We start from the raw sequence: 14,229 nt of genomic DNA on the forward strand, positions 1-14,229 counted from the left end.
TATTTTGGGGTTTATATTAGCTTAAACAGCCCCTAACCACTCAAACTGTATAGGTTCATGCTCTCTTACTTGTTGAAAAAAAAAAAAAAGAGATGAACTGTCTGTAGTTTCACGATTTTTCTGTTTTTTCTCCTTTCTATTTTAATTAATGGTCTTATAGCTAAAACTTACCAGGTTGTTATCTTCCGTTTATTATTGACCTTATTTATATTTAATTATCTTAATAGCTCAGTTGGTAAAGAATCCACCTGCAATGCAGGAGACCCTAGTTCGATTCCTGGATCGGGAAGATCCCCTGGAGAAGGGATAGGCTACCTACTCCAATGTTCTTGGGCTTCCTGTGTGGCTTAGCTGGTAAAGAAACCGCCTGCAATGTGGGAGACCTGGGTTCAATCCCTGGGTTGGGAAGATCCCCTGGAGACGGGAATGGCTACCCACTCTGGTATTCTGGCCTGGAGAATTCCATGGACTGTATAGTCCACGGGGTTGCAAAGAGTCGGACACGACTGAGTGGCTTTAACTTCACTTCATTTTAAATACAGTTAACATAAAAAGTTGGAGACTATAACCTTCCTCTTGTTAAATTTGATATAATTTGGTTAGATACACATAAAGCCCTGATTATTATTATTTTTTTTTTTGGTCTGGCAGTGAATCGCATTATGTATTCAGCAAAGTCACCACTTACCTGCTGGGCAGGTGTGAGCAGGGTGAGAGCAGGGCAGGGCAGTGCTGAGCCCAGGGCTTGTCTAGAGGGGCTCCCGGGGATCACCGTTGATGGGGTGACTGTCTTGGTGTGTTTGACTTCTCTGGGGAGTCAACCAAGCTTTCCCTCCCTCCTCTCGCTCCATCTTCCCCGACATCCTCGCCCCCTCCCTTTTTTCCTTCCTCCCTCTGTCCCTCCTCCCTCCCTTTCATTCCATCCATCCCCTCTCCCCCTTCCTTCCCTCCTCTCCTTCCCTTCCTCCCTTTCCTTTCTTCCCTCCTCTCCTTCCTTCCTTCCTTACATCTCTCCTTCCCTCTTACTTTCCTGCAGACCCTGGGCCTGGTTTGAACCTTGGCTCTTTAGAAATTAGCACCATTTTGGTGTCACTGAAAAGGCACCAGGCAGCCCCTCAGTTGCCGGCTTTTGGAGCTCACTACATCTTTCAGCTGCGTCTGATATTTTTTTTCCATCTCTTTTGCTTATTTAATCTCTTTTATTGACATCACCTTTCCAGCCATTTAGGGATATAAAGATGGAGTTACCTGTGCTTATGAATTCTAGGAATGGGATGAAGCTGAAAGTTTTAAGTGCAGAGAAGGAAAAAGGTCACATCTGCCTGTATTGATGTTTTTCTATGGGTGACGCTGACTATTTGGAGCCAGGGGAAGGCATTGGGAGAATAGGATAGGGAAGCCAGAGGGTGCCTGTCCCGCTCAGCCAGGTCCGTGGGGCCCTTTTAGCTCTAAGTGTTCTGATTTTCAAGAACATGGTACCTGTGTATAATGTAGTGACCTGACAGGTTCCATCCAAAGCACGGTGTAAATCTGGAGCAAGATTCTCTTTGTGTGGTTTTCATGAGTAATCAAGCGTTGATGATCTGGGCACCATTGCTGTAAAGAATAAAATGCAACTACTAGGAAATGCTTAGGTAGCAGTTACTGTGAGCCAGGCAGTTCCAATCCACTTCACCGTATACGAGCACTTGGTGATAAACTTTGTTATCACCCCTGCTTCACCGCTGGGGAGGTGAGGCACGGGGAAGTGAAGTGGTCCTCCACACTCACAGCTCAGCTAGAAAGTGGCTGAGGCCGCACTGGAGCCCAGCCCTTCCGGCTCTTGTGCTGGGCTGCAGTGTCCTTGCTTCCTGGTCACGCAGGGGAGGGCTTGGTGCAGGACTTCAGTGATGCTTTGAGCTTCTAGATCTGTCCTTAGAAACCATGCTGCACTGTAGTGCATTTATGCAAGTATGACTGCATCTTTCGTTTTGCTGCCTTTGGTTTTGTTTTTAGATAAGATGTGAAGGAATCCGGCTGTTTCTTCTGTGGCTTCAAGCACTTCAGACGAACTGTGCAGAAGAGCAGGTGCTGATTTTTGCTAGCCTGGTGCCGGGATTCCCTGCCATCATGTCGTCCAGGGGGCCCTGTACACTGGACACGCTCATCAACCCTGGGCCCAGCGTGGCTGATGGTGAGTGAAGCTGGCCCATCCAGCAGGCGGAAACTACCCTCCAAGTTGCGATAAGGAATCCCTCATTCTGTCCTTTTCCTAACAGAAACCATGGTTTCATGGATGGATTCTGAAGAGGAATAGTTATTGTTCAGTCTCTAAGTCCTGTCCGACTATTTGCCACCCCAAGGACTACAGCACGCCAGGCTTCCCTGTCCTTCACTATCTCCCTAAGTTTGCTCAGACTCATGTCTGTTGAGTCTATGATGCCATCCAACCATCTCATCCTCTGTCGCCCTCTTTTCCTTCTGCCCTCAATCTTTCCCAGCATCAGGGTCTTTTCCAGTGAGTCAGCTCTTCGAATCAGGTGGCCAAAGTATGGGAGTTTCAGCTTCAGCATCAGTTCTTCTTCAGCATCAGGTCTTCCAGTGAATATTCAGGGTCGATTTTCTTTACGACTGGTTTGATCTCCTTGCAGTCCAAGGGACCCTCAAGAGTCTTCTCTAGCACCACAGTTTGACAGCATCAGTTCTTCGGTGCTCAGCCTTCTATATGGTCCAACTCTAACATCCATACATGACTACTGGAAAAGCCATAGCTTTGACTATACAGACCTTTGTCAGCGAAGTGATGTCTCTCCTTTTTAATATGCCATCTAGGTTTGTCATAGCTTTGCTTCCAAGGAGCAAGTGTCTTTAATTTTGTGGTGGCAGCCACTCTCTGCAGTGATTTTGGAGCCCAAGAAGGTAAACTCTGCCACTGTTTCCATTTTTTTCCCCATCTATTTGCCATGAAGTGATGGCACCGGATTCCAGGATCTTAGTATTTTGAATGTTGAGCTTTAAGCCAGCTTTTTCACTCTCCCTGTTCACCCTCATTAAGAGGCCCTTTAGTTCTTATTCGCTTTCTGCCATTAGAGTGGCGTCATCTGCATACTCCTGTTTTACAGACATTTGAACTGACAGAACTGGAGCCTGTTTTATATGAAATGATGACAGAGAGATTTACTGGAGTGGAGGAAACTGGAGGGGAAGGGAGGGGACAGCTGTTGGCAGGAGCAGACACATGGTGTGTCTGGCTGGAGCAAGTGCTTTTGTTGCTGTTCATGAGATTTAAATCTGCATCCCAAACTGGTGCCTATTTTCCATACAGCGATTGTTTTATTAGTTCATTTGCTCCCCTGGCTCTTTTTTAAAAAAATATTTATTCGCTTGCTATTATTATTCAATTGATGAAGTCGTGCTCGACTCTGCAACCCCATGGACTGCAGCATGCCAGGCTTCCCTGTCCTTCACCGTCTCCTGGAGTTTGCTCAAACTCATGTCTATCGAGTCAGTGATTCCATCCTACCATCTCATCCTCTGTCGTCCCCTTCTTCTGCCTTCAATCTTTCCCAGCATCAGGGTCTTTTCCAGTGAGTTGGCTCTTCTCATCAAGTGGCCAAAGTAATGGGGCTTCAGCTTCAGCATCAGTCCTTCCAGTGAATGTTCAGGACTGATCTCCTTGCAGTCCAAGGGACTCTCAAGAGTCTTCTCCAGCACCACAGTTCAGAAGCATCAGTTCCTCAGTGCTTAGCTTTCTTTATGGTACAGCTGCAGAGGATCTTACTTGTGGCACACGGCATCTCCGTTTTGGCATGCACTCTCTTCATTGCAGCACTTGGGCTCAGTAGTTGCATTGCTTGGGCTTAGTTGCCCCGTGGCATGTGTGATCTTTCCTCCCCAACCAGGGGCTGAACCCACGTTCCCTGCATTGGAAGGCAGATTCTTAACTACCGGGCCACCAGGGAAGTCCCTGATGCTCCAGGCTCTTTGTCACCAGGTGTGTATTTTCATGCAGTTTTCATGGAAGAGCAGTGGTGGCCTCATGGGACTATTAATGCCATCTTTTGAGCCCAGGGAGTTTTCAAGGAACTTGCACATTAGGGCCACTGATTTGTCACTGCGGATCACTGTATTGCCCAGTGACAGGTATTTAACCTGGGGCTGCTCAGAACAGAAGGTGCAAGGGTGAGGAATGGTCCAGTGAGGGACGTGGCTTTGTGGGCATCTGTCCCCTGGTCACGTGGCCTGACCTGCGGTGTGAGCAGTTCCAGTGCTTGGTACATGTATTGTATTTGGTTATTTTGTGTTGCCTTACCTTTTAAAATTTTTATTGGAATATAGTTGATTTACAACGTTGTGCTAGTTTCTGCCATACAGCGAAGTGAGGCACTTAAAAAATTTTTTTTAATTGGAGGATAATTGCTTTACAATGTTGTATTGGTTTCTGCCATACAACAACATGCATCAACTACAAGTATACATATATCCTCTCCCTTTTGAGCCTCTCTCCCACTCCACCCCCCCATCCCACCCCTCTTGGTCATGTCAGAGCACCGAGCTGAGCGCCCTGTGCTTTACAGCAGCATCCCACTATCTATCTGTTTTACACAAGGTAGCATAAATATGTCAGTCCTACTCTCTTAGTTGGTCCCACCTTCTCCTTCCCCCATGTCCACCTGTCCTTTCTCTACAGCTGCATCTATTCAGGCCTTGCAAATAGGTTAATCAGTACCATTTGTTTGTAGTCCATATAGGCATGTGTATTTTAATAGAGGCCATTTTTAAAGCCCTGTTTGAAATTTAACTTTGGTGAAGGAGCTTTCCTTGTTTCCCACTCTGCAGCGAAGATCCATCCAGAAGAAATCACTCCACTGCTGCCAGCCGTATCAGGGGAGAAGATCGCCGAGGACCAAACGTGCTTTTTTCTTCAAGTACTGTTGAAATACATGGTTACTCAGGTATGAGCGGAACCATGGATGATTCAGTAATGTTCATACCCTCACTAGGGAAGTATGAGAAACTAGAGAAACACTGCCTCTTTTCTTCCTGTTTGTCCGTATTTACTTTTGTGTTTTCTTGGTGATTTTATGTGATATTTCACTAAATGTAGAATGTATGCTAGGATGCTTCAGCAAAGACCAGGCCTGCCTGCTACTGTGTGTGTGTGTAAAGGAAGCAGTTCCGTCCTCCATCTGCCTCCTTTGCTTTCATACAATCTCATATTATTCACTTCATATATGACCACTGCTCAGCAAATGCATGGGGATCTGAATCACCAGGTCAGTCTCTGCAATGTCAGTGCCACAGTTCCACTCACTCCCAACCCTGCCCACCTGAGGTGGTCTCAGATCTCACAGGAAAGTTCTCTGGCCCGCATCCCTCCCGCTCCCACTCGGTGCCAGTCACAGGTAGCCAGTCCCCAGGTTGCCTGCAGCTTCCATCCAGTTTGGCTACAAATCAGAGGGTCCCGTGAGTCCCTCCTCAGGTTCAGTGAATTTTAGAGTAGCTCACAGAACTGGGGGAAGCATTGGTTCACAGTTGCCCATTTAGGAAAGGGTGTGGCAAAGGACACAGGTGACAGCTGGATGAAGACATACACGGCGTGAGGTCTGGGGTAGCGGTCCTGAGTGCAGGGGCTTCTGTTGCTGTGGACGGGGGTGCGTCACCCTCCTGGAGTGTCCATGTGTTCAACCCGCACACTCCCCGAAACCCGGGGCTGTTGGGATTTTTGTGGTGGCTTCTTTGCAGGAGAGATGATCAGTTACCAACTCCATTCCCAGCCCTCCTTCCTCTTGAAACAGTGGTGCAGGCGGCAGGGAGACAACTGGAAGTTCCGAGCTTCCAGTCGTGGCTTGGTCCTGTTGGTGACCAGCCCCATCCGGGAGCCCCTTCATGAAGGGGCTCTGGTCACGAAGAAGTGAGCAGGGAGCTAGGGCCTCTGTGCCAGGAGCCGGAGGCAGAGACCCGTGTAGCAGTGTCTGTTATCTCCCTGTGTCTCTGCTTCTGCCTGTTTGCTCTTCCGCTGCCCCGTTCTCTGTGCTGTGGAGACTGGATGGCGGAGGATCCAGCCCCGGGGCTGATCGGGCGGGTCCAGAGTGACGGGCAAAGGGCAGGGGCCTGAAGGAGACCCGTGGATTATCTCGTCCTGCACGGCCTCCTTTATGTCAGATGATCCTTTCTCTTAACAAATCATTCACTTCTGATTTCACCAGGGAATTTGTGTCTCTCAGTCAGTATTTCTGGATGTCGATGTGGTTTGGGAAATGATGTGGTTTGGGAAATGCTACTGTTTCTGTCCTCTCAGCGAACACATCCCTGGTCCCTGAGCTTCTCCAGGGCATACGTTCAGGCTCCGTCCTTCCTCTCACAACCTGGTGTGTTGTTCTTGTTCAGTCACTAAGTTGTGTCCGACTCTTTGTGGCCCCGTGGACTGCAGCATGCCAGGCCTCTCATCCATCACCAACTCTCGGAACTTGCTCAAACTCATGTCCGTTGAGTTGGTGATGCCATGCAACCATCTCATCCTCTGTCGCCCCCTTCTCTCTTGCCCTCAGTCTTTCCCAGCATCAGGGTCTTTTCCAGTGAGTCAGCTCTTTGCACCAGGTGGCCAAAGTATTGGAGCTTCAGCTTCAGTTGATGGGTGACCTCTGCCCATCCAGTTCCTCATCCAGTGGGCCCATGACACCCACTGTCGCCTGCCTTTTTTGTCCTGTCACCGTGAAATCGGGGGCCCAGGGTGAGCAGGTCTGGTGTGTCAGGTCCAGAGAAGGACACGAGTGTTGGCCATCCTGGATGTCTGGACGACTCGAGGGGACCCCTCCTTCCTCAGGGTCTCTCCTCCTGGGATGACCCCCCACTCCCTCTCTTTTCCAGTTTTCTCTGAAGGCTGTATTTCCTCTGCTCCCTCTGTACCCTGTGTCCCTTAGGGTGACCCCGTCTGCTCTTCTCTCCCCAGTTCCTCTAGCAGCACCACAAGCTCAGGACTCTCGCATTCTGAGTGCCAGCCTAGGTCCTCTCACCTCTGAAAAGCCCTGCGTCCTGGCCGTGTGGGCCCCTGCTGCCCACATCTCAGCCCCATCTATCCAGGAGTGGTCGGGTCTGGCCTTCCATCCATTGCAGAAAAACAGCAGAGTAACCAGAACCCGAGTGTGCTGGGGCACTTGGGTTTCATTCCAGACGTGTCACTAATGAGCTGTGTGGCATGCTGATCCCATAACACCCCGGATCCCAGCAGAGGAGGACTGGTAGAGGGTGGTGGTGAGCCCTCTCTGCTGTGTGCAGGGTTGTATGCGGTGTCCACTTGTTCCTCCTTCCCTGGTCTATCGGGAAAGTGGGTCCTCGGAGCAGAGCTTCCTCCTTGCCGTACTTGGAGGGATTCTGACAGGTGATGGACACTGGGCTCCTTGTCCCTGGACTGCAGGTGCTCCAGGTGGGCTCGTCAGGAGGATGTTGGGATGCTTTGCTCTGGAGCTCGGTGGTCTCACAAGCATGACAGCCACCAGTAGGCACTCTCAAAGGGCCTGTTCACATCACGTTTCCCTGGGTGGTAGGAGACAGCTCTGGATCACCTGTCTGGGTTCCTGGCCTGTGTGGGCCGCTCCCTGCGGGGGAAGTGTTTGCAACGTTCCTGCCGGGCCTACACAGAGCTGGCTATTTGACAGGGAAGTAGTGGGGTCGCTAGGATTCGGACATGACTGAGCGACTTCACTTTCACTTTTCACTTTCATGCATTGGAGAAGGAAATGGCAGCCCACTCCAGTGTTCTTGCCTGGAGAATCCCAGGGACAGGGGAGCCTGGTGGGCTCCCATCTATGGGGTCGCACAGAGTTGGACACAACTGAAGCGATTTAGCAGCAGCAGCAGCAGTGTCTTCACGCATGGGAGCTTTAAACTTAATGGCTTATCCCAGCCTGCAGATTGTGTTGTTTTTTTAATTGAAAAATAGTTGATTTACAATGTCATGTCAGTTTCAGGTGCATAGAGCAGTGATTCAGTTACACATGTAGCCTTTGGATTGCTTTTTTGTGCCCTTCTGTAGCTTTGTGTTTTGATAATGATTTTTTTTTTCATATAGGTAACATGGTATGAAATTCTTGCAAGAGATTGTTTCTTTAATTCTTGTGTATTATAAATGGCCTCTTTTGCATTTTTAAAAAAAGCACCTGATTACTTCTGGATAAACATTTTAAGGGCACAAAGAGTGTTAAATCATCACAAGGAACATGGAGAAAAAAATACAGGAATGATGTAGTGGGGCAAGTTTAAAAGATACCATAAGCTTTGATTTTTTTCTTTCTTGAATATCTAGTAAAAATGCTGTTTATTATGTAGTTACTATTTTGCTTTGAAGTATTCATTCTTGGAATCGTTTCAGTTTTAAGATGTTATTACATGATGGTCAATGCTGTCTGTCAGGTGTTTCATTTAGGATAGGGGTTTTAACAGTGTATCAGCATTTCAGTTGATATTCATTAATGTGAAGTATAACTATATGTATGTTCTTCCCCCCCCACCGAACCCATTACTATTATCTGAAGGCTGCAAGCTTGGAGTGGAAGCATAAGGAGAATCAGGAGACTGGGTTTAAATTTCTGTTTACGTTGTTTCGAAAGTATTACCTTCCTCATCTGTTTCCCTCGTTTACCAAGTTAACCAACATCTACAAGCCTGTGCTGGGTGAGTACTGATAGCTGTGTGTGCGGTCTCTTACAATGATTAAGTAAAATAATTTTTTTTTTCATATTTAACGGTCACTTTGTTGTAAGAGTTTTCCAGTTTCTTAATAAATGATTTTAACTATTTGTACAGACTGAGATTTGCCTGAGTCCTGAGCAATAAAGGTCATCTGTGGGTCCTGTGGCTGAGGAGTAATTTGATACGGATCATGGTATATTGATCCCTGGGGTCAGGAAGATCCCCTGGAGGAGGGCACGGCAACCCTCTCCACTATTTGTGCCTGGAGAATCACCATGGACAGAGAAGCCTAGTAGGCTACAGTCTGTGGGGTCACAAAAGAGGCAGACACGACTCAGCAACTAAACAGCAGCATTTAAGCAACCAGATATATGTCTATTTAATTAGAAATGGAAACATTCTTAGGGGTTATAGATGTTAAGAGTCATGAACCCGGGGACTTCCCTGTGGTTCACTGGTTAGGATCTCACTTTCCAAGGTGGGGGGTGCATGTTCAATCCCTGGTTGAGGAACTAAGATCCCACATACCTCATGGCTAAAAAACTGAAACATAGAGCAGAAGCAATATTGTAATAGATTCCATAAAGACTTTAGAAATGGTCCACATTAAAAAAGAAAAGAAAAGATTCGCTAACCTGATCATGTGTTCTCTTGTCCTGCAGACATCCCCCACCTGAGACCAAAGCCTGTGTATGTCACGACCACTCGAGACAGTGAGAGCATTTACAGCACAAAGATCCCATACATGGCAGCTCGTGTTGTCTTCATTAAGTGGATGGTGACTTTCTTTTTGGAAAAAAAGTATCTAACTGCAACACAGAACACTAAGAATGGAGTTGATGTATTGCCTAAAATCATTCAGGTATGTCATTCATCACTTTTTTACCTTTTAATTCTGGTGTCTTAAGCCCTACTAACACCAAAGTAATGGACTGTCAAGGCTGTTGGCTCTCACAGGTTGTTGGCTATGGGGACTCGGTTTCACTGGCTCCACCCTCTGTGATGCTGAGGTTTCAGAGGAAGTGTAAGTTAGCACTTGCTGGGTTCTCTTGGCCTTGCCATGACAAGGCAAGCTTGTGGCCTTTTGAGCAGGTGGCTGACATGTGTGCTCCTGGCTCCCTCTCACCTCCCCTCCTTCACTCAGGCCCCAGTGACCTCTGAGCGCGAGACAGAGGGCCTCCCTGGCCTTGCTCATTCCAGTCCAGGGAAAGTTCCCAGCAATCATGAGGTGGTCATGGAGAGGTTACCTGAGCCTTCCAGGTGCCCCCTGGGCTCTCGGGGAAGGGGTGGGTCAGCACCTCTGGATTTCAGATGGTCGTTGAGCCATGATGGAGTCCCCGGAACAGAAGGGAGTGCTTTCTGAGGCCTGGGTGAAGCCCTCTTCTCACGTGGGGCCTGTGGGGCCTCGCTCTCTCCCTGGCCTTGGTCAGATGCATGGGGCTTTCCTGGCAGGTGATATGTCTTCGGGCTTTTGTGTGGGCAGAGCAGGACACCTTGTAAAGTCAGAGTGGCTGTTGCTTGGAGGAGTCACGGTTTTGTGTGCTCTGATTTATTGGCTCCAAGGACAGAGCCAGGAAGTGTGGTCCACTTGGTGCAGGCTGGCCGATGCCCTGCAGTTCCCAGACGTGTGACGTCCGTCCCAGGCTGGAGGGTGCACCATCCATGCCCTTGCCGAGGGGTCTTCAGTCCCCTCGTGGTGGAGCACCCAGCCGGTCCAGAGCACAGGGTCCATAATAAGAGACACAAAAGACTTGTTAAAGTTAAAAAAAAATACTTTAATTTCTCAATTGACAAATTTAGTAGGTAAACTCAAGATGGTAATAGTCACTGCTGAGGACAAAATTGGTTTTCTGAAGAACTGTCGCACACCACTGAGTAAAAAAAAATTAGAGGTGGAACTCAGAAACTATTATTAATAGATAAGACTGTAGGTGCAGACCTACTTTGCAGACATTGTAAGGGCGGAAGGAAAAAAGAACAGGGCATAACAATTAAACCAAGAGTAAGGAGAGCTTACCTGAGCTAAGAAAAAAAGTCGTGCCTTAAACTGAAAGGGCCTGTGAGCCCCAGGAAGAATTAGCAAAACAGACACCAAACTAAACAGACATTTGACCGTCAGGGGTTAAAGGGAAAATGATACAGACTTCCGAACAGAAACCGCAGCTATGTCAAAGGAATGACACTGAGATTAGCACCAAATACCTGTCTAATCTACAGCCCTGAAAGCCAGAGCAACCTGTCTGTTTGTCCCTTTCTCAAAATCTCACTTCATATCATGTACATCAGCACACAGTCACATTGGTTTAAGGCCTAAGTTGATTTAAAGTCTAAGTATAAAAACAAAGTGAGCAAGAATTTAGGAAAAAATCTAGGGGAAATGTATAAACTTGGGAAGTGGTAGACCACCTTCGGTAGAGATGAAACCCGCAAACCAAAGACTAAATGAGGTTCGACTTTATTTTGAAAACAGGAAAAAGATTTATTTGTCAAAAGATAACATAAAGCTAGGCCCAAGCAACAGACTATGGAGAGCATTGGTCGTATTATACAGTTGTTAAGAGTGTTCATATCTCTGCTCTATGAAGAGCACCTATGAATAGACGTGAAGACAAACAGCTGATTGAAAAATGAATGAAGGAGGTGAAAGGCAGGTCATAGAAGAGGAAATAAGCATGGCCCCGGACCTCCCCAGCAGTCAGGGAAACACAGTTAGTTCTGAGCAGCTATGAGAGCCCTTTTTTCACCTATCAGGTAGACAAAATTGGAAAATCGCAAGTAGACAAAAATTTGTAGGAAACATAAGAAATTCAGTGACACTCTGATAAACTTTTTGTTCATGGCGTCTAATGTGGTTGTTCAGGTAGTTGAAAGCACTATCAGAGAAAGGATGTAAACTTTCTCCCCCTCTCAGTTTCAGAGTTTCAGAAAACTATCACCTGTGCTTATTGAAAATAAGTTGCTCCTTCCTAAAAAAATACATTCGGATTATGAGAAGTCCCACAACTGGCATATTAACCACCACTTCCTGGTTCTAATTTTTTCCCTGTTGACTCTTCACACTTCTGAGTCATTTCCTTTTACTCTGTAGCTAAAGTGTCACAAGGTTCTGACCTCCAGAATCTGTTAGGAGGGTTTTATCACCTTAACAGAAAAAAAGGCGCTAGCGTTCAAATCGTCTTATCCATAAAAGAAATGTTTCACTCTCCTATAAGAGCAGCTGGAGACGAGGCTGCTGCAGCCGTAGCTATGGCCACATGTGCCCTGTTTCTCTCCTCTGCCCTTTCCCTCTGGTTCCTCCCTTATGTTAGCAGCAGCAGCCGGGCCCTTCCTTCCTAGTTCACGTATTGAGACAATCCAGAAACACAGAGCCCTTCCCTTTTGTGTGAGCAGAACAATTTAGGTTACCTGCGTGCTCTTAGGAAAGAGCAAGGCGCTGATTGACTCCGGTCTGGAGCTGTGAACACCTCTGGGTGGGGATGGTGGTGACCAGCTTCTGGGAAGCAGAAGGCTCCCTTGGTGTTAGGGGTGGGTCAGCTTCCCCTGAGGCAGGTGCGGCTGCAGACCAGGGTAGGGTGGGGGTAGGGGAAGAGATCTAGGGGTTCCATGAGGGGGAAAGGGATACAGAGCAGGCACCACACAGGTCCACGGCTCCTGTGCCCTGTACTCGGCCATGTCCAGACGTGGCCACTGCCGTGGTCCAGGCTGCTCATACACTTCACAGTCAGTTGTTATGTCAGTTTCCTCCTGCCACTGTAATTAATTTTCACAAATGCATTTTTGTACAACTCAGGAAGTCAGAGGGCCCAAATCAGTCTCAGTGGCTAAAGTCAGGGTGTTGGATGCTCTAGGGGAGGGTCAGTGTCTTCCCTGTCTGGCCTCCACAGGCTGCCTGTGTCCCCTGGCCTGTGGCTCCTCATCACATCATTTCTGCGTCTATTTCCATCTGTGCATCATCTTCTCTGTGTCTGCTCCTCCTGCCTCCTTATGGATCCTGTGGTTACCTTGGGTCTACCCAGGTAATCCAGGGTACCCTCCCCATCTCAACATCCCAAATTTAATCAATCTGCTCAGTCCCTTCTGCCATGGAAGGCAGCACAGTCCTGGGTTCCAGGAACTCGGGTGTGGACATCTTGGGGAGGGTGGTCATTATTCAGCCTACCTGTCTCCCGTGTCCTCGTCTCTGCCTTACTGCTGTGCTTCCGTCTCATCTCATGTGCGTCTGCCGTGTGTTCCGCTCCTCATTTACATTATACAGGAGAGAAAGCAATTTAAACAACTGAATATTAAATTCTGGAAACGGAGTTGAAGGAATAAAAGCACCTATAATTGTATTTATCTCCTGAAAATATTTGTTTGGAATTTCAAATTTCATGTAATTTTACCTAGGTAAAGTGAACATCACTGTCTCAGTGAGCTGATCCAGAACTTCTTTTCAAAGAATATACTGACTGCTCTTATCAAATCCCTTTAAAACAGTATTTTAAATTCTGCTTCCAAATAGGGTTCACACTTTCCACTACTACTACGTTAAAAGTCATGTATGAGATGTTTTTGTGTGTGTGTTTTTTTCCCCCCAAAGTGAATTTACTTCCTTTTGATCAGAAACTAATATCCTTGACAGTATTTTTCGCTGGAGAGGGAAGGGACTAACTCCCTTACCCCTCGGAGAATCTGGTTTGACCAGTGTTCTTGTTTGGTGGCATGATTCATGGGAGAGGGAATACGGTTGCCCCGGAGTCCCACACCACGCTGGCAGCCGTGACCACTGATCCCCCTTTCAAATCTGAACGTCTTGCTCTGTCACGTCAGCCAGAAATGTTTCCAGTGAACTATTGTTTATTCTTTGGTGTATCATGTTAGTGTGAGATAGAAGTGCTTCAGCCTACATTAGTGAAAGCAGAGTAGTAATTTTAAAATTTCAGCAGCACATTAATTAAACATCAAAACATTAAAAGGAGAATTTCCCTGGTGGTACAGTGGATAGAAATCTGCCTGCCAATGCAAGGGACATGGGTTTGATCCCTGGTCTGGGAAGATCCCACATGCCTCGGAGTAACTAAGCCTGAGCACCACCACTACTGAGCCCAGGCTCTAGAGTCCAGAAGCCACAGCTACCGAGCCCTCAATTGTTGAAGCTCACAGGCCCTAGAGCCCATGCTCTGCACCAAGAGAAGCCCCCACAATGAGAACCCCGCCCACCACAACAGAGTAGCTCCTGGTCGCCCCAACTAGAGCAAGCCAGTGCATAGCAACAAAGATCCGACACAATGAAAATAAAAATTAATTAATTAATTAAAATAAACCCAAAGACGTTTATGAGGGAATGAAAAAGAAAAAGTTTGAGATGCTAAGACAGTTGATCATACTTATTTGTATGCTAACTCTTTATCTTTAGTTACATTGTTAAAGTGCTGCTTGAAGTCTGACCTGGCCCTTCCATAATGATTCATGGGCTGTGGGTTTCCCGAAACTTGTATCTCATGGGGTGAACAGTTAAAAAAATGAATCACATAAATCGACACCCCTGTGAGAGTCTGTGTATCGTGCAGACCCACCTGT

At 47.3% G+C, this 14,229-nt stretch overlaps 1 protein-coding gene across 3 annotated transcripts in view; it reads left to right on the forward strand.

The window, feature by feature from the left end:
* The window catches only part of RALGAPA2 (Ral GTPase activating protein catalytic subunit alpha 2), a 273,021-nt gene that overhangs the window by 51,110 nt on the left and 207,682 nt on the right, over positions 1 to 14,229 (forward strand). For all 3 annotated transcript variants that reach the window (XR_005722352.1, XR_005722353.1, XM_040247960.1), the window contains exons 6-9: positions 1,996 to 2,173; positions 4,819 to 4,934; positions 8,514 to 8,652; positions 9,333 to 9,532. Coding sequence is in view for 1 of the 3 variants with exons in the window: in XM_040247960.1 (XP_040103894.1) it covers positions 1,996 to 2,173; positions 4,819 to 4,934; positions 8,514 to 8,652; positions 9,333 to 9,532 (633 nt within the window). In the remaining 2 variants the exon portion in view is untranslated. The remainder of the gene's footprint in view (positions 1 to 1,995; positions 2,174 to 4,818; positions 4,935 to 8,513; positions 8,653 to 9,332; positions 9,533 to 14,229) is intronic.

This window comes from Oryx dammah, unplaced genomic scaffold (genome assembly GCF_014754425.2).
Source record: "Oryx dammah isolate SB20612 unplaced genomic scaffold, SCBI_Odam_1.1 HiC_scaffold_10, whole genome shotgun sequence".
Classification (NCBI taxonomy): Eukaryota; Metazoa; Chordata; class Mammalia; order Artiodactyla; family Bovidae; genus Oryx; species Oryx dammah.